General features: G+C 46.8%; 2 protein-coding genes across 4 annotated transcripts; both read right to left on the minus strand.

Moving 5' to 3' along the window:
* Window positions 1–147: 147 nt before the first annotated feature.
* Window positions 148–13,159, minus strand: ADAT1 (adenosine deaminase tRNA specific 1). Of its 2 annotated transcripts, XM_081018361.1 has the most exons (10): window positions 12,302–13,159; window positions 11,250–11,318; window positions 11,028–11,082; window positions 9,402–9,532; window positions 8,450–8,945; window positions 8,155–8,300; window positions 7,244–7,343; window positions 4,293–4,379; window positions 755–2,754; window positions 148–260 (listed from the first exon to the last, which is right to left on the minus strand). In XM_081018361.1, exons 1-9 carry the CDS (start codon window positions 12,429–12,431, stop codon window positions 2,622–2,624), a joined length of 1,347 nt encoding a protein of 448 aa, XP_080874487.1. In that variant the 5' UTR covers window positions 12,432–13,159; the 3' UTR covers window positions 148–260; window positions 755–2,621. The 2 variants fall into 2 exon arrangements, with proteins under 2 accessions (XP_080874487.1, XP_080874488.1); XM_081018362.1 differs by lacking the exon at window positions 11,028–11,082 and having other exon boundaries at window positions 12,302–12,437.
* A 2,506-nt stretch (window positions 13,160–15,665) lies between these two features.
* KARS1 (lysyl-tRNA synthetase 1) lies at window positions 15,666–23,855 on the minus strand. 2 transcript variants are annotated; one of them, XM_081018477.1, is made up of 14 exons: window positions 23,647–23,855; window positions 23,285–23,417; window positions 22,701–22,866; window positions 22,226–22,319; window positions 21,684–21,870; window positions 21,442–21,567; window positions 19,781–19,900; window positions 18,936–19,098; window positions 18,657–18,830; window positions 18,176–18,261; window positions 17,600–17,685; window positions 17,073–17,199; window positions 16,223–16,366; window positions 15,666–15,864 (listed from the first exon to the last, which is right to left on the minus strand). In XM_081018477.1, exons 1-14 carry the CDS (start codon window positions 23,706–23,708, stop codon window positions 15,778–15,780), a joined length of 1,755 nt encoding a protein of 584 aa, XP_080874603.1. In that variant the 5' UTR covers window positions 23,709–23,855; the 3' UTR covers window positions 15,666–15,777. The 2 variants fall into 2 exon arrangements, with proteins under 2 accessions (XP_080874603.1, XP_080874602.1); XM_081018476.1 differs by lacking the exon at window positions 23,647–23,855 and adding an exon at window positions 23,506–23,639.
* Window positions 23,856–23,882: the final 27 nt, after the last annotated feature.

The following is a 23,882-nucleotide window of genomic DNA, read 5'->3' on the forward strand; positions in this document are numbered from 1 at the left end:
CTTCTGATCGGCAAGCCCTAGGCTCTGTGGTTTAACCCACAGCGCCACCCGGTCCTCATTTTTTTTAAAAATAATAATAATATGTAACAAGGTTTTGCAGCTGTCAGCTAAATGCTACCCATGCCCAATTATTTGGCAGTTATGGAACAGTCTTATTTCCATTTTATTTGGAAGATACATGGATGTATCTTTCAAGGTATACAATAAGCATGAGGCTTGCTCTGGCTATAATTCTTGATTGACAAAGGCTAATCAATAACCTTGATTATCACCTTGCCAACAAAGGTCCATATAGTAAAAGCTATGGTTTTCCCAGTAGTGATGTATGGAAGTGAGAGCTGGACCATAAAGAAGGCGGATCACCGAAGAATTGGTGCTTTTGAATTATGGTGCTGGAGGAGACTCTTGAGAGTCCCATGGACTGCAAGAAGATCAAACCTCTCCATTCTTAAGGAAATCAGCCCTGAGTGCTCTCTGGAAGGACAGATTCTGAAGCTGAGACTCCAATACTTTGGCCACCTCAGCAGAAGAGAAGACTCCCTGGAAAAGACCCTGATGGTGGGAAAGATGGAGGGCGCAAGGAGAAGGGGACAACAGAGGACGAGATGGTTGGCCAGTGTTCTCGAAGCTACCAGCATGAGTTTGACCAAACTGCGGGAGGCAGTGGAAGACAGGAGTGCCTGGCGTGCTCTGGTCCATGGGGTCACGAAGAGTCGGGCACGACTAAATGACTAAACAACAACAAATCAATAACCATGTTGTAGTTATACTATTCAGAGCAAAGACGGATATATCTAGCTACAGTCATGGGAGGTGGTCATATTTGCTCTCCACATCCAAAAAGCAGGTAGATGCCAGATGTAGCCAGTTCTGTTCTAAGCACACCTTAACGATGTCATGAAAACTAGCATTACATCACATGTTATTAGTCATCTATCCGGCTTGGTTTATAATTAACAAAGAGGCAGCCAACTATGGCAGATTGGATCAATTAACTACGTAGGTTTTCAGTGAATAAGCAGGATGGGCATGAGGAAGTTTCACAAGCCCTGTGACATTCTTCACCTTCCCCAAGGCTGCATTTACAATGATGGCTGGCCCCATAATCCTATGCAGTAATATGTTGGCACTCATGAGAAAATCAGGCCGCTCTTTAAACCTTTGAGGAGTGAGCTGGCCTCCTTCCCCTTCCTGCAGCAGCAATCGACTTCCTCTCCTTGGTGTTCATCCCTGGTGCCTTTGTTGCACAGGTCTATCAGTTACACTCACCTCTATGAGCCATACTAAAACACAGCTGTGTAATCTATTGCTGTCACAGGATACATTTTCAATAATGCATTCATCCTCACAATCCAGTTTAGACAGTTGCTGTGCTGACCTCAAAATTCTCTAAAAGCTGATAAAGTTAAATGGAATTGTTTACTATACAAAGTAGCCTAGCTTGCTTCAGTAGAACAACTCCTAAATGGCTTATTTTAACAGCACTAGGCTCTTGAGCCAGAGAAAACAAACATGGGACCCTCCAGATTGTTGCACTACTACATGGTCAGTGGTAAAGGATGACTGGATTGGTCCAGCAACATCTGAGGGCACACTGATGACCCCTGCTCTAAGCATTTATGTTTGAGCTCCAACCAGTTCAAATAACCAGCATGCAACAGTCACTTTCAATCTGTCCTGTACAGTAAGACTGCAATCTATGCTGGGGTTACGTTCCAGGAATCACACCTAAAGCCAAAAATCCTGTACAATCAAAACACATTGGGTGCAACAGTGGGTGGGATTGCCAAAGTCTTTTTTTTTTTTTTAATTGCAAAGTGCATAAAGCTGAATGCACACAAGTTAAATATGCATAAGTTGCAGGCTTACTGTACTTAATAAGTTTCTAAAACTTCTGTCAACAAAAGCCTAAATAATAACTTCTTAACATGAGTATACAATTAAAATTATTCATATCGAGCACCAGAACTGCAAAGATTACACAATTGGAGATCCCACTTTTTGTCTACTACAGTTAATTAACAATAGATTTGCAAAGAGCTGTTTGCAATCTCAGCCTGACTTGATAACCTCAGTCACACCCAAGTTACAGAAAGACAAAAACAGAAAAGACCATGCTGCGACAATTAAGTAACAGGGTTCATGGGCTGCTACCTTGTTTTAGTACAGTGATACCTCGGGTTAAGTACTTAATTCGTTCCGGAGGTCCGTTCTTAACCTGAAACTGTTCTTAACCTGAAGTGCCACTTTAGCTAATGGGGCCTCCCGCTGCTGCTGCACCGCCGCCGCCACGCAATTTCTGTTCTCATCCTGAAGCAAAGTTCTTAGCCCGAGGTACTATTTCTGGGTTCGCGGAGTCTGTAACCTGAAGCGTATGTAACCTGAAGCATATGTAACCCGAGGTACCACTGTATGCCCTTTTGTTAAAATGTAAAGGGTGGTGGTGGCTAAGGACGTAGCAGTCGTGGTGGTTTAAAAATAAGTTTCAAGAATATTTATCTTTCAAGTTTCAATCATTGCAGTTCTATGCCTGTCAGTCACAAGAGGGACCAGTAACATCCCACCCCCTAGGTGAGGCAGTCTTGGCTCTGAGCCAGGTGTCACAGTGCAACTTCCTCCTCTCACGTGAAGTGCAGGTAATCACGACTGTTCCTCACCCAGCAGCCCAAAGCTTGGCTGTGCAGTGCTTTCCAGGCTTCTTGGTAAGTGGCAGCGGCTTCCTTATACTCCCAGTAAGTCTTTAATTTCTTCTCTCTGAGGAGAAACAAACAGTCCTGGAATGGGTCACTGTCCTGCCTTGCTCCCCCCCCCCCCAGCTCTTTGTAAACAAAGGATATCATCACCACTCAGGCCATGCTTAGCCCAACAAATAGCAAACATTCAACAACCACACAAAAACTTCATGGCCAAGGGCTGCAATAAAACGTTTTGGTGTAGAAATGGTCACAGCTCTGCCTGTGTTTGCCTTGCAAGGGGGAGGCCCAGAGGAGGCCATACGAACACCCACAAAGTGGGACACTCAGCAGCAGGAGCCAGCTTGTGCACATACCACCTACTTGGCAAGTTGCTGAAGGTGGAGGGTAGCAGGATAAAAGGAAACTTGGTGTTTTGCAGGGACTGGAGTAGGCTGTTGACAGCTTTGGCTGTGTTTTGTGGGAGGGGATATCTGTGGACATCTGAAAGGCTGTGAGGCAGGCTGAGGCCAGAACAAAAGCTTTGCACTCAGCCGATGTTTATTACATAAACCATTATTTATTTTTAAAGCCATGCAGCTGCTGCCTACCATAGAGTATCAAAACACCAACTGTATCCAGCACACCAACTTAGCTATGTCCAGCCCTGCTCTTGCCAGCAACTTTGCTGAAGAAGAGCAGCTTTTGCTCCTCTCTGGGCACTCTGTGGCTGAACAAGAAGGGAAGTTAAGCACCTAAGATGAACAGGGCAGAGGCCCACTGTCTTCAGCAGCTCCTGCCCCATCAAAGTGTGCAGGAAGAAGGCCAAGTTACCTGAATATAGAAATACTGCCCCCTCCTGCCCACAGGGAGGGACAACCGTGTCAAATCAGAACCAGCTGCCTGGGCACCAGTCTCTGCCTCAAGGGTACAGAGAGACAGGAAACAGGCAAAGTGCAAACAAAACCCCAGGAAATTGCAAAACTAAGCAAAGCCCAAAATATGTTTGAGGAAGGAGAAGTTATGCAAGCAGTATGGGGGCCAGCATATCTCTTAGTACACACAGCACATCTAGGCAGCCTGCAGAAGCAGGTGCTGGCAGGAGTGTGTTAGAACAGGGAAGATGAGAGCCTGGCCCTGGAAGTGTCTGCATGCAACCTCAATACAGCCAAAGCAAACATAGCATTACTGCAAAGATTGTAAGACACCGCAGGGGAAAGCCATTCAGTACAGGGAGATACAGCTAAACGGGAAGTGGGTAGCATACAGGAGGGAAAGCTTGGGAAAGAACAATGATACAGTGTTTTCTATTAGAAAGACAGGATACAATCCCCATAGAACTGAGTTTCAAAACTGTGGCTCACAGGCTTGCTGCAGGCAGCCTAAAGGGATGGAGCAGTACAAGGCGAGAGAGAAAGAGCTAAACAAACTCAGCAGTCCTACAAATGCCAGCTGCTTTGGACTTTAGCTCTGTCCACTAGCTCACTTTTCCCATTGGTCAATTTACCTTTCAAAGGAAAAAGTTGCCAACCCCATGGTGGTACAGGGAGAAGATGGGGCCCTCCTGCTGTCAGAGAAGTGGAGCATGCAGCAGTTAAAAGACAGTGGGGAATTCCTCACCTGAGAGTTTTTGGCAGTTTTTCCTGTGGAATGCTGGCTGCCAGCTTCAGGAATGCATGAAAGAGTTCCACCTTGCAGATTTGAGACCTATCAGCAACAGAAGACCAAATTCTGATCATAAGTCTCATTGCAAAAGGAGACAAGGGTGCCAGCTTGTTGGTTAAAGCGCTGCTTTGACAAGTTTCTGTCCACAAAGGCCACTGCAAAAAAGCTTCTTGCAAGACCTCTGCTTTTTCAGAAATTGATATCTGCAGGTTGGCAGGGATTCATAACACCTAATGCCCAAAGGAGACTGGTGCAATTGGCAATCTATGAGGGAATCTGCCATCATGAGGCTTTTTTCCTTGTGTGACTGTGTTTTAAGAAGAGCCTCAAGTTCTTATGATAATTATATTAAAAAACCTTTTAAAAATAGAGGCATGCTGCCTAAGGATTGAGAAATTCAAGGAACTAAAACTGCCAGGATTTATCAGTTGAATTAGCACAGCATCTCACCTCCCCAAAATCAGATGACTGGGGAAGGTACACAAATGGCATCATTATTATGATAAGTACATTTATATTCCAAAGAGTTCAAGATGGTGTATATCAGGGGTTCCCAAACTGTGGCCCATTGGCCTCCAGTGGTTCCGTAGCTTCATTCTGGTGGGCCTGTGGATTTGTGATTGATGATGGGAGATGGCACACCAGAATGGGCTTTTTCTGCGGTGGCTCTCTGCTTGTGGAATGCTCTCCCCAGGGAGGCTCACCTGGTGCCTTTTGTTACATATCTTCGTTACATGTCTTTAGGCCCCATTCAAAACCAGTCCTCTTCTTCCAGGCCTTTGTTTAATTAAACCATCCATGGCCTTTTAAAGTTTGTTTGTTACTAAGTTATGTACTTTTTTGTTTTTATGTTGTAAAGTGCCCTGTGTTGGTACATCATCATAGTCTCCCAAGTCTTAGTTCAAGGCTGTGCCCACTACAACACACTGGATCGTATTTCCCACTTGCTTCTCAACAATGTTTATGTCTAAAATCCAGGAGTTGTAGCTATCCTGCCTCATAAGACTCCCATTTCTGACTATGCTTTCTCACGTGGGGCTGCCAAAACTGAACATGGTATTGATTTTTGATTCTTTTACATGTCATTATTAATATAATTAGTTAAGTGACTTATTTTTCATCTACTACCAAAAAAGTATCTAAGCAACTTAAGATTAAAAGCCAAAAAGAAAAATTATAAAACAAGTCCAATAATCCACAAACAAACCCAGCAGAAAAGCAACAACAAAAGCTTCAGCAACAATAATTTTTCATTCAACAGGCAATCAACCACCTTGTCACAATCCATCAAAAGCCTAGGAGAAAATTTTTAACCTGGTGTCAAAAGGATTTTAATGATGGTGCCAGGGCAGACCTCCATAGATGGAGAAGCCCCCCAAAAAACCTTGCCCTTGTTGCCACCCACAGGTGAAGGCCAAAGGGTCTGGAAAGTTTGTATCGAGAAAGGAGTTCTGAAGGATATTGGGATCCTGAGCCATAAAGGACCTTCCAGGTTAAAACCAGCACTTTGAAATGTGTCAGCATCCGCTGCAGCTATGCCAAGTGTTATATGATCAGCCTGCCTCAAGCCTGTCAACAAGCCTGTAATGAAATTACTCTGGCCCTTAGCAACACACATGCCTCGTTTCACTGGGGCCGAGATTCCCTTCTAGGATGACTGCAGGTAACTCAGCCCCCTGGGACAGATTGCATGTATTGGGGATTATTTTCTATTTCATGTATGTTAAGCGTCCCAACTCTGTTGCCTACTTCCTATGCGCACACATACCCGTGAGGAGCTCATGTGTCTTGCTTGGAATGCTACTCCCCTGAGTAGATTTGAAGAAAACACCACCCTCACTCCCTCATTAATCATCACCATCTCTCAAGGTTATTTCACCACTCTCAGTATAGATCCTTGTAGGGCCAAAGTGCTACACTCCGACACCTCCACTCACCTTGCAATGACAACTGTCCACCCTCTTCTACTCAGAGGATCTTTGTCTCCTGGGAGGCTGTAAGCTGATCAGCTGCTGACTAAAAACTTTCCCTTGAGATGCCAAGCCTCCTTCCCCATTTCCTTAGAAGCAGCCCAGTAATAAATGGTCTCATTGTCTATGCAGCTGGTACTGTTACGATTACATCTGCAACACTTCAGGCTCCTGCTCCACACCGTGGCAGAGATTTCTTTCCAGGGTGATTCCAACCAATTCGGGCCACCCTCCATGTTCATTTGCAGCTCATGTAAACTGTGTGTTTCAGGCATTGTTTTTCATTTAATGTATGTTAAGTGTGTCAGTTCTGTTGCTTGATCCCAGCGTTTAGACACACACACACACACACACACACACACACACACACACAGAGAGAGAGAGAGAGAGAGAATGCTTCACAGCCCACTTGGCCACAATGACTTTCAACAGCGGGAGGCATGTTGATGGCATACTACTAGACAAGATGGCGACATGCCTCTGATTACCAGTCGCCGGTGGGATCCTGAGTAGGAAAATGCTCTGTTTGTGCTTGGATCCTACTTGTAGGCTTCCCTTTATGGCATCTGGTTGGCCACTGTGAGGACACAGGGCTAGATGGGCCACCTTTGGCCTAATCCAGCTCTAGGGCTTTTCTTACGTTCCTATGGCAAGACAAAGCAACTGACCTGAATCATTTAGCACTAATGGTAAGGAAGTTAAAAACCGGACAAAATGTCTGCCATGAAACCAGTTCAGAAGAAGCAGGGTGGGGGTGTTACAGAATGAAGTCATTTGAAAGAGTCAGGCTCTTGTCTGAGACTCACCTCTTCTCTGAAATTCAACAAGTCTGGCTCACTCAGCGCACACACAGAAATCATCCGAAGGACTGCATCTGCCTCTCTCTCTCACACCCCCCACTACCTAGCTGTGGCTCCTGCCACCTGTGACACACACCTGGACTTTGGGCTTCCAATCACTTTCTTGGTTGACCCCTGCTTGAAGCCATGTGAAGTGACATCGAGTGGGTTCTCCGGAACAGCACTCCAGCTGATAGCTGGGAGGAAAGAGAAGAAGGAGGAGTCACTTGCCGCAAATATGCAAGGGAAACACTAAGTGCCATCCTGTAAAGCCCCCAACTCAGATGGTTATTCTTTTGCAGGCAGCCCAACAGACGGTGACCTTTGCTCCTACCACTGTTACCAGCTGTGGATCACCAGTTTCGCCTTTTCCTGCCCCAATGCCTGCAACCCTATCACTAGGTACTAACATGATGACATCTTTCCCCCTCCCTTAAAACCCCCAGCTCAGAACCAGACATCTCAACAAGCGCTTTGGCCATATCCCTGAGAAGGCGGCGGCTGCCCAGGTATGTGCTGACACCAAATGCACACACATTAGTTAGCTGCTGCCTCTCCTTTTCCTCTTTTCCCTTCCTCTTACCTGGTGATTTTATTCCTTCCAATGCAGCCAGCATTGCTTTCTATTATTACAAACAGCAATTTTATCAGTAAAGTTTATTTGCTGTGCCGATAATATCTGTTTATCAATCAAGTCAGCAGAAATACCCAGTAAACTTCCAGAAGGAAATCTATTGCTCCCCACTCTACCCCCACCTCCAGTTTCCTTATCATACAATTTTAGAGTTGGAAGAGACCCCAAGGGTCATCTAGTCCAACCCCTGCAATGCAAGTTGGTCTCTTTGGTTAGATGGCAACCTCCAACGTTGCCCTCAGATTTTTATGGCTCTGGTAATGCATACAAACAATAACAATTCCCACAGCAGGGTCTCTCTGCCACCACTTCCAAGCAAGGGAAGGGGAGTGGAAAGCCCAAGCACCCTCATAAACACCCCTGGAGACACCCACCTGCCCCGCAGGGCACCAGCTTCCCTTGGCGCAGAGCATGGTTGGCTTGGACTGCTTCACGGCTGTGGATGAAGCCCATCTGGGACTGCAGGATTTCCACCTCCTGAACTCGGAAGCCATCTGGCAAACACAAAACAGGCAGACCCCTGGGGGACAGAAGAGCACAACCACCATTCAGCAACATGACACGTTCCAGTGTTTGGAATAAGGAAACAAGCATGATCCCCAGAAGTAACTGCAATGGGCTGCTCCACCCTCCTGGCTAATACCCTCCCCATCCTCACAACTTGCTCACCTTGCAACAATGGCCCTCTGCAGGGCCTCCTGGCTGTAGGGACAACGGCCCACAACCAAGGCTGAAAAGTAGATGGGCTGCTGGAGGAAATGCATCAGGAGGGCTCCCTGGCAGCCAAGGACATTCCAGCGCAACAGCTTATCGCTGCAAGACATGGAGGCTGTCTGGGCCCCACGGCCTGGCTTGATCCGTAGAAGCCCCATGGTATGGTAGTCGCCACCTGGCTGCTGGGAATCCCCTGCCTCTCCCGGGACACACTTGGCCCCAGTTCTGTGGACATCCACCACTTTGGTTCCTACACGGTCCTCTGCAGGGAGCTCAGCACCACAGACTTTTTGTCTCTTGGGGACATGGTCAGCTGCCATCTCTTCAGACTCCCTTTCAGCTGCCAGAGGCCCACAGTCACTGATGCCCCTCTTAGCTGCCTTTGATGGCTTCAGGGGCTGGCAAGGCTGTGCTTCCATTTCCAAGACTGGGATAATTGAAGCATCCCCACCTAGAAGAAATGGGGGGTGGGCTCTTAGAAGACAAAGACAAGCAGGGGCTCTCTCTCACAGAGGAAAAATTCCCTGGAGCAGAGAACCCATCCTCCTTTGGGGTGAGGCAACCAGAGCTGTACAGTCTTCCAAGCATGCTCTCCTCATAAATTTGTATAATGGCATTAAGATACTGGCCGTTTATTTTCAATCCCTTTCCTAACAATGCATAGTGTAGAATTCACCCTTTTTATAGCTTACCCACAGTGAGTTTCAGTTACCTTTATATCCAGCCCAGGTGCTCAGTGATATGCTGGGCTATGTGGCAGCCAGGCTCTTTCACCATTTCACTGCAGGGACTTTCCACCTCCACCAATGCAGTACAGCCACACCAGGCTACCACCCAGCTCCAAGGGAGGCCACCAAGGGAAGGGGAGAGATTCCCCCAACTAAAAGAGCTGTTCTAACATACTCACAAGGTGTGTGGCTGGAGAAAAAAATAAAGGTGATGTGTGGTTTGAGAATCCACTTCCCTTCCTCCATTCCTGGATGGAAGATGCTGGGCTCTTGGCACACAGCTGCCAGCCACAGCTGGTGAAGGAGGTACCTGGGGGCAAGAGGACAGCTGCTTTACAAGAGACATCACCAGCAGTACCCCCTCTGGGGGCACCTGAATCTAATGTGATCCTCCCTGGGACTGATGAAAAACTGCCACTTCATTTGCTTGTTTTAATTTGCATTTATGAGAGTGCTGAAATAACCTGATGTTGGAGGGCAATCTTTGGTGAGAGAGAAGCATTCCTATGGGGAGGGTGTGTATGACTAACCTACCGTATTTTTCGCTCCATAGGACGCACTTTTTTCCCTTCAAAAATGAAGGGAAAATGTGTGTGCGTCCTATGGAGCGAAGACGCCATAGCCCCGCGACCCTCTCCCGGCTGGAGAGGTGACGCGCGGCTATTGAGGCTCCTGCCATAGCCGCCCGTCACCTCTCCAGCCGGGAGAGCGCGCGCGGGGCTAAAGCAGCCCCCCGCGACCCTCTCCCGGCTGGAGAGGTGACGCACGGCTATGGCAGGAGCCTCTCCGCTGCTCCCTGAACTGCTCTTTGGGGCTGCTGGTGGGCTTCCCCCCGCCAGCCCCAAAGAACAGGTCGAAAGGAACCTGAAGCCTGGAGAGCGAGAGGGGTCAGTGCACACCGACCCCTCTCGCTCTCCAGGCTTCCAAGGTAGCCACCTGAACGCACCTTAAACGGCACCTTGTTTTAGAGCAGGAAAACAAGAGGGGGAAAGTTCTCCCCCTCTCTGCACAGCGCCTCCTGCCACTTCGCTGAAGGGGCGCTGGGCAGAGAGGGGGAGAATTTTTTTTTCTTGTTCTCCCCCCTCTAAAACAAAGTGCGTCCTATTGTCCGGTGCGTCCTATGGTGCGAAAAATACGGTATCTTCTGATGAAAGCTTAAGTTAGGGGAGGACAACCTAGGCAGGGTGAGCTGCTACCCTAGAATGCAGGCTTATATTATCAGGTGGGTCAATGTTTGCTAGCATACTGTTGGATTCTGTCACTGGGATGTATCTGGAAGATGGTCCAATCAGCAGAGATGGTCTACTCTGGTTCTTGACAACTATCCCCAAGTCGCCAATCCCCCTATTGTGGAAGGGTGATTGAGATGGTGGTGGGAGCACACCTGCAGGCATTGTTGGATGAGATTAATTTGCCAGACAGAAACACTTTTTTATGTCCACTGAAAACTTATCCCCCCCCCCAAGCTTTCCTCAATTAGTCCATTCTATTTCTGCAGCTTTAAATTTTGGTTGACTTTGTGTTCTTAACTTCGCTTTGTAATTTGTACTACATTTTATATTGTTTTTTGTATGCAGCTCAGGTATTCTTTGAACGTACAGCAGTTTACAAATTCTTAAAATAATTGATCAGCCAATTCAAGCAAGTCCTGCTCTTTTCTCAGATGCATTGCAGGAAGGAAAAGTGCAAAGTTTAGCTGGCTTAAAGGGCCACAGAGCTGGAATAAGCAGGCCCCCAAAGAAGTTGCCCATTCCAGGGAATCTTCCAACCCCTGCCCCCAGTCCACCCTCAAGCTCATTGCTCACCTCTGGAAGCTCCTCTTGGCCACCACTTCGGCATGACTGTCATTGAGGATGTCTCCTGCAGAAGCACCACCACCAAAACCAACAGAGTAAGCCCGACACGGTTCCTCTCCAGGAGGAAGCCAAGCACGAAGCCACACCAGTGTGCAGCTGCCCTTGCTCCATTCCAAGGGGCTTGTGAGGAGGGGGGACCTAGCTCCAGCAGGTGGGAAGGGGGCTGCTTACCAGTCTTCCTCATTTCTGACTGCCCAATGCATTTCGTTCCAGTTCCCACGGCAACAATCGCCTTTATTTCTGAGGGGGAAAATAATGGTAGTTGGAAGAGGGACAGACAATCTCCGTAGCAGGGTAGAGAAAATTTTGGGTTGGGCTTCACCCACACAAAGCCAGGCTCAGGAGCAGCAAGGCTGAAGCAACGGCAGTTCCGCAGTTGCCTCTGTGGTGTCTTACCCTCATTTCACACACACACTTAAGTCCAAATAGATGATGGTCCCATGAAAGTTATTTCTTGTTATTCCTCAGGGTTGAAGGCACAATGGGAGAGCCCACCCAGGCTCCCTGGGAAGGGAGTTCCGGAGCCTGGGTGCTGCCACTGAGTGCAATGCCCTTTAGGGGAGATACCAAATCACCCACAGCTGTTGTCTCTCTTCTTTTTTCTAGAACCAAACACCCTGGCTTCACAGAATCACAGAGAGGCTCACTTATTTTTTGCAGGGGGCTGACAGGGCGGACAGTGAAACCCCTCTCCTGAAAGTCTTAGTGCTGGGGGCGGGGGGGGGGATATTTATATGGGATAAAGTAACCAGGTCCTAATCCACCGAAAGCTTTAATGACAGTAACTGGCACAAGTGCTCTGTAACAGACCAGAAGCTCTTGAAGCATTGGAATCAACACCCTAATCCCAAATGGAACTCTTCCCCTCAAGTATGCCATCCTCTCCAGTCAGGGGGGAGGTGATCTGCCACACAAGCCAGGGACATAACTAGGGTGACTCACTTGGGGCAACCAAGTTCTGCTAGGAGGAGCTGAAGGCAGCAGCAGCCTCCTCGGTTATATCCAGCAGCACAGCTACCCCTGCAAGGCATATCGGTGCATCAGGCAGACCCATGGAAATAGGCTGGGATGCTTAATAATCAAGAACGGCCACAGAAAGTTTGGACACCAACACCAGAAAACGAAAGGCCCTTGCTGGGTTTCCCTTTAAGGCGCCCCCTTTGGTCAAGGCGCCTTCTCCCGCCGCAGAAGCCAGAGCCCACCTGGTCCTCTCCGAGCCTCACCTGCGCTCTCCACCTGCAGCACCGCAGCCAGCAGAGTCCACTCTCGACCAGCCGCCGGCTTCCCTTGCTTAGGCAGCCGGGCCTCGTAGTGGCTGTAGCACAGGGCGGCCACCTCGTCGGCGGTCCACATCCTTTGGGGCGGCGAGATATGCCTCACTCCCTACCGGGGACCTCCGGAGAGCGCGGAGCTCCGACTCCCAGCCGCCACCGGGGATTGTGGTGCGGGCAGCGAGAGAGAGCCCGTCCAGCAGTCCCAGACCTGCCGCAGCACGAGGCGGGCTCCTCCTGCCTCCCCTGCCCGGCCGAGCATCCCCGCTAAGAGCCTCGTCGCAACAGGCACCGACCCTCCCCAGAAGCTGCTACCGACCAGGAACTCAAGAACCGGCGGAGGCCGCCGGGAGGAAGACGGAAGAACTCTGTGGCGAGGGTGCCCCGCCCCTCTCTGGGAGCGCCGGGATCTAAGGAGGCGCTCTGCACACGCTAAGAGGTGCTCTCGCTCGGGGAAAATCAGAGCCGGTATGCCTGCCGCCGTGCCTTAGCGGCACTTCCGGCTCCCAGCGGGCCACGTGGGGCGACAATCGGCAGACGCCATAGAGACCGAGCCGGACAGAGCGGCTCTTCCCTTTAGTCGATCAGAAGCAGCAAGTGAAGGTTGCTATCGGGAATCCTAGAGGCAATAAGGTATAGAGTGACCGCTCATTTAGCTGCAGGGTGGACTTCCTGGTTATTTTTTACATCACCGCGGGCGACCCAGGCATTTCAGAAGAGCATCACGCGCTCAGCTCAGAAAACTCAAGCAGCGAAGCCCCGCTCCCCTGTGCTTGAAGGGGCTACTGTGTGGCTTTCCGTTCACCTCCCAACTTCTAATAAGTATAAATGAATAAATCAGTGAAGACTGGGGGAAGGCTCATAGGTTTTGTTAAAAGGGAACAGGGCTCACATAATGGCAACATACTAACACCACAGGCCATTTCTCAGAAAGTAGCAACAAATGCAAGACAGCTGGAGGAATGCAACATAATAATAAATGCCAAGGAAGGCAACATAGCCTTTCATCTGGAAAAGGCAGGTGACCCCAGCAGAGTGGACGCCACGGCAAACTAAGCTAGGGTCTTTCTTGATATCCTGCCCCTTTCACTATATGCTGGTTAGAAATCAGAGCCCAGTACGAAAAGAGTATTACAACTGATTAATGATTTTGGTCGGGTGGCTGGATTTAAACTAAATAAACAGAAAACTAAGGTTTTGGGGAAAAATTTGACTGATACAGAGTCAGAACGGTTTCAGAATGAGACGGAACTTAATGTGGTTAAAAAAGTAAAATACCTAGGGGTAAACATAACAGCAAAAAATCTAAGTCTATTTAAGGACAATTATGAAAAATGCTGGACAGAAATTAAGAGAGACTTAGATAGTTGGTCAAAATTGAAACTTTCTTTGTTAGGCCGAATTGCTGCTATCAAGATGAATGTATTGCCAAGGATGTTGTTTTTATTTCAAACACTTCAGGTCTTGGACAAAACGGGGTGCTTTCAGAAGTGGCAGAGAGACATTTCTAAGTTTGTCTGGCAGGGCAAAAAGCCCAGAATTAAGTTTAAGATATTAACTGATGCAAAACAAAGAGGGGGCTTTGCCCTGCCAGACTTAAAGTTGTATTATGAAGCCGCAGCGTTCTGCTGGCTAAAAGACTGGCTACTTCTTGAGGACACTGATGTGCTAGATCTGGAAGGGTTTAACAATGCTTTTGGATGGCATGCATATTTATGGTATGACAAGGTTAACGCAAATAAGGCCTTTAAGAACCATATTGTCAGAAAATCATTGTTTAATGTCTGGACAAAATATAAAGACTTGCTGGAAAATAAAACACCAAGGTGGCTTTCACCTTTGGAAGCCAAGGCCCGAAAAAGACCCAATATGGAGGCTAAATGGCCAAAATATTGGGAAATACTAGAAAAGGATGGAGACAATTGGAAATTGCAGAGTTTGGAGAAAATGAAAGACAAAGTGCGAGATTGGTTACATTACGCTCAGATTAAAGAAGTTTTTAAAAATGATAAGAAACTAGGGTTCCAGGTGGAGAAATCGAAATTAGAAACAGAATTGTTAGAACCAAAGATTAAGGTACTTTCAAGGATGTATAACTTGCTGTTGAAATGGAATACACAAGATGAAACGGTTAAATCGGCTATGATAAGGTGGGCACAGGACATTGGGCATAATATCATGTTTGAGGACTGGGAGAGGTTGTGGAGCAATGGATTGAAATTTACTGCATGTAACGCTCTGAAAGAAAATGTAATGAAAATGATTTATAGATGGTATATGACCCCAGTCAAACTTGCCAAAATTTACCACCTGTCTGATAATAAGTGTTGGAAATGCAAAGAGTGTGAGGGAACGTTCTTCCACCTCTGGTGGACTTGCCCTAAAGTGAAGGCGTTCTGGGAAATGATTTATAATGAACTGAAAAAGGTATTTAAATATACCTTCACTAAGAAACCAGAGGCTTTCCTTTTGGGTATTGTCGGCCAAGGGGTGGCAAAGAAGGACCAGACATTCTTTATGTATGCAACAACAGCAGCAAGGATACTTCTCGCAAAACATTGGAAAACTCAAGATCTACCCACACTGGAAGAATGGCAGATACAACTGATAGACTACATGGAACTGGCTGAAATGACCGGCAGAATCCGTGACCTGGGAGAAGAGAGGATTGAGGAGGACTGGAAGAAATTTAAGAACTATTTACAAAAGTATTGTAATTTGAGTGAATGCTAAACAAGACGCTAGATCAAAATAACTGAGCACCACTAAATTTAGAAGTTTTTAAGAAAATAAGTAAGACTGTGAAATTTAGCTCCTTCTGAGAATTATAAGATTATGAAATATAGAAGGGATATAAGAATTTAAATAAGATGATAAATTGCTGACAAAACGTTACAACGATGAAAGTGGGAGCGGGAGATGTGAGGAAGTCCAAAGAAAATGTGAAAATATGTTAAGATCAATGTTACATTGTTTATTATGTTTATTTTTACTGTAAAACTTAATAAATTGCTTTAAAAAAAAAATAGAAATCAACAGGGAGCTGGGCTGTGACATTTTACTTCTGATGTTTGCAACCATGGTTATGCTCATTCGCCCAGACACTGAGCAGATTCCCTAATGTCCATCATTCTTCATATGGCTCCGAAGACAGCATGACATTCCCAAGACACTTCGTGCTTTCAAAATAACCGTTAAAGACAAGTAGAATCTGAGGGGAGACATAATGGCCCAGGCCAGTCGCAGCTGCTGTGCCCCATACGCAGGGGAGGGGCCTTTCTATGCTCCCCCCAGAAATCATGAAAGGACAAATTCATAGCAAACAGCAATAGCACAGCTCCTTTATTCATGACTGTAAAATACAGAAGCATGCCCTGGCATGTTCAAAGGCCTAGGACAGCCTCTGCCCCCTAATGCAGCCTTTTGGGTCACACAGAGGTCCCATCAGCAGGAGAATTGGATTGTGCATCTTTCTTCTTTTCTTCAGGTTTCATGGCTGGAAATAGCAACACCTCCTGCAAAAGAAAGAGGCATTTTAGACCACCAACACCTCTCCCCACCCCCCACAATTCCTGCATGAGGAGGCCTAAGAGCCACTGTAGCAAGATCTGTAGCACTTTTTAATGATGGATTAGTTGAGAGTCCCAAACTAAGACCACTTGAAATGAGAGTCATTTACATCTCACACATACTCATTGTAATAGGCTACCCTTTATCACATGGTGATCCCAGGCAGCTTCCAACATATAAAATACACATGTACATAATATAGCTAAAAACAGTAATCAGTAAAACCAAGCATAAGTCCTCAAATGGTATATGGCACAGGCAGGCCTTGGCTTGGTGGAAGGAACTCGCGAAGTCTGTGCCTACCTTAATGTTGTTTGAGTCAGTCAGGAACATGGTTAGGCGGTCGATGCCCATGCCCCAGCCTGCTGTAGGGGGGAGCCCGTACTCCAGAGCCGTGCAGAAGTTCTCATCAATAAACATTGCCTCATCATCACCTGCACTTTTTGCCTGGGGGAAGGGGGTGGAAATGAAAAGCTGGACCAAGGGGTCATCCTTGAAACTAGAGTCTGCAGCCATACAACTCGCTTGGGAAGAGATTTTAAGAGGCCCCTGGAGATGGGCTGCTAAGACTTCTCTTTGGCAACTGGGTCTACAAAGTCAGAGGACAATGGGACAGGGAATGTGGTCGAGCCCACACCTGCCACTCCACCAATATGCTCATGGAGCCTCTTATTTGGAGCTGGGGGTTCATGTTGGCTCCGTGTGTCACAGTCAAATACATCACACAGGAGTTAAGAAGGCATTTGGGGGGGCAGGCTTTGCCAACTGGTGGCCATATAACTCTACAAAATATCTGGAGGGCACTAGGTTGGCAAAGACTGCCCTGATGACTCTATTTCAGCCATCTCCCCAGTTTCTACCTACATCATTTGTTTAGATTTGACAGGACAAAGTATCCATTGTTCATTCATGTGCTTGAGGGCAACATTGTAGAAATCAGCACCTGCTCTCCCACCCAACACTGGGTGATCCATCCTCCTGCTACAGGGCCTCATCACAAGGGAAAAATCACCAAGGGGCACCCCCAACCCCGGTGGGTTCCTGCAACATGCAGGCCCTCCCTTGACAGATACAAATCATTAGCATTACACAGGGACAGAGAGCATCACAGAAAAAAGCACAGCTCAAATGGCCACCTATGCAAACTTCACACCTTAGCCTGATCTTCAAAAAGCTGCCGCTGCAGAAAAGGATCATTCAATTCTGTGTAGGCATTGCAGATCTCCTTCTTCATCACAAAAAGCTCAAAGCGTTCTGTCAAGCCCGGCCGAAGGCGATGCCTGCAGAGGGACAACAGGAGACCTAAGATTTAGACCCGCAAGCTACTCAAACACACCTGGATAGCAGCAGGGGAAAAGTAATGAAAGATTTTGATATGGTCTACAGACTAATTAAACAAATTCTACTCTATAATGTATGTAACATTTCTGCACTTTCTCTAGATTCTACAATCTGATTATCAGGTCTGCGTAGTTCATTCTATTTTATAGGACATGGCAAGGAGCACAACACCCTTATTTCCCCCAATCCAGCTTTCCCAAGACACTCACCAAACTAGAAAACCATAAAAATAAAAACTTGCCTTAGCAAAATACATTTCTGCCTACTTGCAGAACACACAGAAAACAGCTGAGCCATTCAAAACATATGAGTGCACACACACCCTTTCTCCCTGCTTACCATTTCGCCAGAGGACTCATGATCTGAGGGTGATCACAGATAAATGTGGGGTTAATGCACGTAACTTCCAAACATTCCCCAACCAACTGGAAAACAAGAGGGGATGGAAGAGAGAGTGAGAGCCTTCACACTGTTGCTTTAAACAATTGTTGTCTTGGAAAGTGGCGTAAGATGGGAAAACCCTGCTGATCCTTTTCATCATCTGATGAATTTAGCCACGTCCATAGCAAAAAATAAACTTTCTGAGGACACACTTTCAGGGCTGACCCATTTCCCATAGCAGGCAGTCCACTTTTTAGATTCACTTTGCACATAGAACATCAGGAAGCAGGACCCTTCTGTGTCCAGAAGCAAAAAGTCACAAACCTCAGAAGAATTCCAAAAAGCTGCCTCCCTCTGGGCTTAGTAGAACAAGCTCCACCTCCAACCATCCATCCCTCTGGGCTCTGCCTCACATGCCTTTAGGGTGCAATACACTCCTTCCTGTGACACTTTGAGAATTTTGACTAGGCCAAGTCAAGCAGAGACAGAGAACAGGAAACCCAAAAGTTAACAGAGATTACAAAGGACCCTTACCTTATCAAGGAGCCTGGCTGTAGTCCGGGGGGGCGGGCATTCAATCCCCCTCTCTTCACAGATAGCATCAAAGAATTTACGAGTTTCTGTGTGCACAGTATGGAGATATTAGTGACGCCCCTGCCTGAATCCCTTACCTAGATGCATGAGGAGGGCTGGAACCACTTGCATTTTTCCATCACTGGGAATGGTAATGGCCACCAGCAATTTCAAAGCAAACACAGTATGAAAGCCATTGGCAAAAGTAGTATCAATTCAGAGCTAGAACAACATTAACCCCAAAAAACTACCCATCCCTCTTAACAATCTGCTACACTAGCCCCCGCAACCCTAACAGCAGCCCAGGTGAGGCAGAGACATACTCCAATCCTGTTCTCATACTCAATATAAGGACCTTGGCACCTGGTGTATTTTACTTCTCTTGTATGTTTTCAACATAAAATGAACTGCTACAAACAAATCAAGATTTGTCTTCTTTTACCTTCTGTATTAAACTGATCTGCAGCAGGAAAAGTCACTCCCAATATTTTCTCCAGCTCATCCACCATACTAATTTTGCGGAAGGGTGGTGTGAAGTCTATCTCATAGGCCTGACCATCTGGGCCTTCAGGGTGGTACGTTACCTTGTAGCCGCCAGTGATGTGTTTCACCATCCCTGCAAGAGAAGAGCTCCCCTTTATGCCTATCCATGTCTGTTTACTGCTCAAATTCTCACAAAGATCTTGTCTCCACCCCCTTCTTCAATATTGTGGTCACCAACCTGAGAGCATTTGTTCTGTGATCTCCATCAAGTCATGGTAGTCTGCATATGCCATGTAAAATTCACAGGTTGTGAACTCTGGGTTGTGAGTTAAATCAATGCCTTCATTCCGGAACTGGCGCCCAATTTCATAGACCCGGTCTATTCCGCCAACCACTAACATCTACAAAACACAAAGACAGTTGGACCCACCTGCTTTGTGAAGGGGCATTTGTTTTGTACCTAAACTGGTCTTAGAAGCAAACCCTGTGACTAAGACCACCTCAGGGCCCACTCCACCCGGACTCTCCTAGCTTCCCCCAACCAGGGCCAATAACTAATCTGTAAGAAGGAATCCAGAAGATTGAGAGGAAACATGTAAATAACTTGGGGGGGGGATATAATCCAGTGTTACATGGAATAATTTGCATCTCAATATGAACAGCAGAACCTGACCCAAATATTTCAACAGAAAACAGTGGAGAGGACAAGGGTGCGGGGACGGTACCAAGAACATGATGCAGATGTGTTTTCTGCAGTTCATACAAAAGAAATGAAACATCTGCTGTCATAATCAGCGCAAGTTGGTCTCCATGTCCACCCAATGGTGTGACACGACTCAACTGCTTGGGCAGTTCAATAGGCCCATCAGTATGAGAGATGCGCAGCCTTCAAAAACCTCCATCCTCGTGGCATTCTTATGCAGAAGTTATTCCTCTGAACTTTCTGAAATGTGTACTTTAATCAGTTCTGGCCTCTGTTTGCACATTAAGCAAAAAGGGGATGCTGTGAAATATTCAGACATTTTTGGTGCATCAGACCAATAGAGTGAATGTATTTTATCCTCTTTGTCTCTGACAGTTCACCTTGTGGTAGAGTTCTGGTGCTATTCTCATGTACAAGTCCATGTCCAGCTCATTGTGGTGCGTGATAAAAGGCTTTGCCACAGCCCCTCCAGGTATGATGTTCATCATGGGAGTCTCAATCTAATCAAAGAACAAGCAAACATGAATTACAAATGATTCATTGGCTCTCTCATGCAACACAGTAGCCCCCACCTTCAAAGTTGATTTTCTGAGGCATGTACTTGAGAACTGAGACTCCTGACCCAACCTCCAAAGGCTTCAGGTTTAATGGAAACAGAGAAGCAAGAACAAATATAGCTGCCTGGCTGACAAGGGTCAGAGATTATAAGCCTTTTGGGTCACACTAAGGTAAGCACACCAGTCAATCTGTTTTGTTTTTTGACTCTATGGGTATTATGGGAGGACGACAAATGATTGAAAGTTGGGTGTTCCAGAGGTGGGAATGTGAAATCTTACCCCACTTTTTAGTGTGAACTTCACAAAGTGCTGCTCCTATCTATAAATAAATTATTTTATATTTCGTGGGTGGGGTTGGCTCTCTCTGGTGTATTTCGTCTTCCTTTTGGATCTACCAATTTTTGTTATTGTTATTATTATTATTAGTTGGTGCATCTGCAACACAGCATTAATTAAAAAACTACAGTGGTACCTCGCAAGACGAATGCCTCGCAAGACAAAAAACTCGCTAGAGGAAAGGGTTTTTTGTTTTTTGAGCTGCTTCACAAGACGATTTTCCCTATGGGCTTGCTTCGCAAGACAGAAACGTCTTGCAAGTTTGTTTTCTTTTTCTTAACACCGTTAATACAGTTGCGACTTGACTTCGAGGAGCAACTCATAGAACGTGGTGTGGTAGCCTTTTTTGAGGTTTTTAAAGACTTTGGTGATTTTTGAAGCTTTTCCAAAACTTTCCCGACACCGTGCTTCGCAAGACGAAAAAGATCGCAAGACGACAAAACTCGCGGAACGAATTAATTTCGTCTTGCGAGGCACCACTGTACATCTCTCAAACAAAAACTCTTCAGAATGCTTTTTCTCTTGTATTAAGGCCAAGAGATCAAGTGCCACAAAGCCAAAGTGTGTGCGCATTATGGCATAAATGCAAACTACATGGTGCTGCTATTTTGTTCTTCCCTCCAGCCAGCTGGGAGCAACAACCCATGAATCACACTTTATCCAGCACTCATGCGTTGTCTCTCGCAAACCACAAATGGAAAACCAAATACAATTCTTGGCCTCACATTGTGGTTTGTCTACATTTATTTAAAAAGGAACAGATCAAGAGCACAAATTCAGACACCACGCTAGCACACACTTTTTTTTACTCCCAACAAAGGAAGGAGTGAAATGTGAGCTCTCAAACTGTGTACACATTATAGTGTAGATTCAAACCTCAGTTTACTGTTACATGTGAATACAGCCCAACACACACTATATTCTTTTCTACATTTCATTAAATGGAAAAGGTCATCTTGTATGCTCTTTCAACTCAAGGAACGCCAAGCTTTAAAAACATGTAGCCCAAAGAGGCACCTTTAGTCCAACATCCCACTTTCAGAGGAGCCAATCATATTTTTTTAAAAAAACACACTAATAACTAGGAATACGATGAAAGTGAAGTAGTAGGAGTAACATATAGCACTATCTATGCACACAATGCTTACCTCCAAAAAGCCCAATTCATCTAGGAAGCTTCGAAGGTATGTTATCATTTTTGCTCGGACGATGAATTTTTGCCTTACGAAGTCATTAAGAATTAAATCCAGGTATCTCTGCCGAAATCTGGTTTCCTGCAAACAATGGCTAGATTTAGAGCATAAAACATACCAAAGGAAAACCAAAGTACACTGGATAACCTCAGAGGTTATCAAGTGAGCTATTGAAACAGCAGCGCCAAATAAGATACCTTGTCTCTCAGCCCAAAATGAAGATGAGGTAGCATGTGAAGGCATGGAGCTAGGAGAGTGATTTGATACGGAATGATGCTCAGTTCCCCTTTCTTTGTCTTGCCAGGGTTCCCTTGGACCCCAATAATGTCCCCACGACGAAGCTTGTTTTTAATGTGCATATATTCCTCTTCAGATTTGTAGTTTCTGGGGGTGGGGGAGGATTAAAAAATATTTTACTGAAACAACTCTTTTTGGCAAGCATTTCCCCAACCCCAGTTAGTCATATGTAGAGCAGACCCTTTGAAATGAATGGATATGGTTAACTTAGGTCCGTTAATATCAATGGGTCTAATACAAATTAAAGTTAGTTGGAATATAACCCATTGTAGGGGATTTCTAGAATGTGTGAAGTGAGCCAGAAAGGAAGTTCCCTTGGGACAATATCCTCGAGAACAATTCGGGAGGCCCAAGGACATCATACTTTCATTTTCAGTTCCTTTCTGCCCCACCACTGGGACTAACAGAAGGCAATAACAGACAAAAGCAGTTAAATGTTTACCTGGAGTTTGCCATAACTTGCAACTTAACTCCCTCCCCACGAAGATCATAAAATATCAACTTTCCTCCAGAGGCTCGTTTGGCATGAATCCGGCCTAAATGACAAAAGTGACAAAGAAAAATGCCTCAGATGCCATCAGTTACAATGAAAAGCCTGGAAAACACATATGAGTTCTGGATGGCAGCACATAACATACAACCTTCCACTGAGACCTTACCAAAGGTCAATTGCGCAGAATTTGTAGCAACTGAAGGACAAAAGCCACCTTGCTTACTTCAAATTCCACCCTATATCTTCAACTCCATGAAACTTACTGCAGCTTTACTGTTCCCGCAAGAGGAGCAATCAGTGACACTCCCTTCTTTTGCTTAGAAACTACCCACACAACACTGCACTAATTCTTCACTATAAAAAAAATATATGTGGAGAAGGTGACAATCACTTTCATTCCCAGAATCCCAACATGAACCTTTACCTGCTAGTCTCACTGTAACATCAGTAAGATGATCCCCTGCCTGTAGGTGATTGTACTTTTCTATAAAGTCTGACAGTGAGATATCCACATGGAACTTGTGTGGAAAGGGATCTTCGGAAGTGCCTCTCAGTTGCTGGATGGCCTGACTGCGGATCTTGTAGTATTGCTACCAGTACAAAGGAGACAAAGATGTTTGACAATGTACAAATTAGTACATGACGATTCGGCCCCAGAAACTTGTTTAACATAAGACAAAGGAGCACCTCACAGTAAGCATCAGTATTCCAGTGAAAGATCTGGAAGCAGCAAGGGAAGCTCTCTGCCAGATCCCTGAGAGGATCCCTTTGGAAATAACATAGTTGTATTTGCACCAGGCCACCCAAGCAGTGCCTTAACCGTGGGCGCAGATCAGGGAGCTTTATCTGGAAGAAACTCCGGCCCAAGGGTTTCTGGGGCGAAGCCCTAAGCCAGAGCCACTTGCAGATCCCCAACCCACAACTGCTCCCTCTCCGTCAAGCCACCCACTCAGTGGTCCCCCCCCCCCCCGCCCAGCTTGGGCAGCCCCGGCGAAGGCGGCTTCTCACGTTGGGGTCGAGGTTTTCCTCGTCCTCAGCCGCGCAGGCGGCGGGCTTTGGCGGCAGCTTCTCTGCCTGCTCCTTCTGCTTCGCCTGCTTCTCGGCCACTTTCTTCTCGGCCTTCAGGCGCCGCTTCAGCTCGCTAAAAGGGAACCGAGAGTCAGCGGCGCTTCCCTCCCCAGCGGCCCTTCCCCGCAGCCAACACCCCACCCAGCGGGCCAGACACCGACCTCGCCTGCCCGCCAAGGGCCTGCCTGCTCCCGCAGAAGCTCCGCAGCGGCCAGGCCGGGCGGAGACCCAGCAGCCGCCGCCACGTTGCCGCCGCCACGCCGAGCATGACAGAGGCCGCGGCGGCCGGCTCCGGCACTCACTTCTTGCTGAGGCGGGGCTCGGCCTCGCCGTCCAGAGGGCTCGTCGTGGCGGGCGCCGCCATCTTCAGGGCCGACAGGTGCTTCTTCCACCCCACAGGAAACAAAAGCGAAAGCACTTCTGGGTCAGCAGCCGCTTTTACCGCAAGCGGCGCCACGCCCTTCCTCGACGAAGCACCGTCCGCGTCTGCGCAAACTGGAGCGCGGCGGCCGCAAAAGGAAACTTTCCGGTACGCTGC

The sequence above is a fragment of the Podarcis pityusensis genome (genome assembly GCF_964106645.2).
Source record: "Podarcis pityusensis genome assembly, chromosome: 8".
In the NCBI taxonomy this organism is placed as follows: domain Eukaryota; kingdom Metazoa; phylum Chordata; class Lepidosauria; order Squamata; family Lacertidae; genus Podarcis; species Podarcis pityusensis.

What these genes read in the sequence shown, in the direction of transcription:
- ADAT1 (XM_081018361.1), bottom strand. Translation starts at nt 12,431, where the DNA reads ATGTGGACCGCCGACGAGGTGGCCGCCCTGTGCTACAGCCACTACGAG. An exon ending in GCTGCAGGTGGAGAGCGCAG is followed by an intron (nt 11,319 to 12,301) that starts GTGAGGCTCGGA and finishes TTTCCCCCTCAG; the next exon opens with AAATAAAGGCGATTGTTGCC. An exon ending in GTCAGAAATGAGGAAGACTG is followed by an intron (nt 11,083 to 11,249) that starts GTAAGCAGCCCC and finishes GTGCTTCTGCAG; the next exon opens with GAGACATCCTCAATGACAGT.
- KARS1 (XM_081018476.1), bottom strand. Translation starts at nt 23,612, where the DNA reads ATGCTCGGCGTGGCGGCGGCAACGTGGCGGCGGCTGCTGGGTCTCCGC. An exon ending in ATTTTGGGCTGAGAGACAAG is followed by an intron (nt 21,568 to 21,683) that starts GTATCTTATTTG and finishes CATTGTTTGCAG; the next exon opens with GAAACCAGATTTCGGCAGAG. An exon ending in ATGAATTGGGCTTTTTGGAG is followed by an intron (nt 19,901 to 21,441) that starts GTAAGCATTGTG and finishes TTCTTTGATTAG; the next exon opens with ATTGAGACTCCCATGATGAA.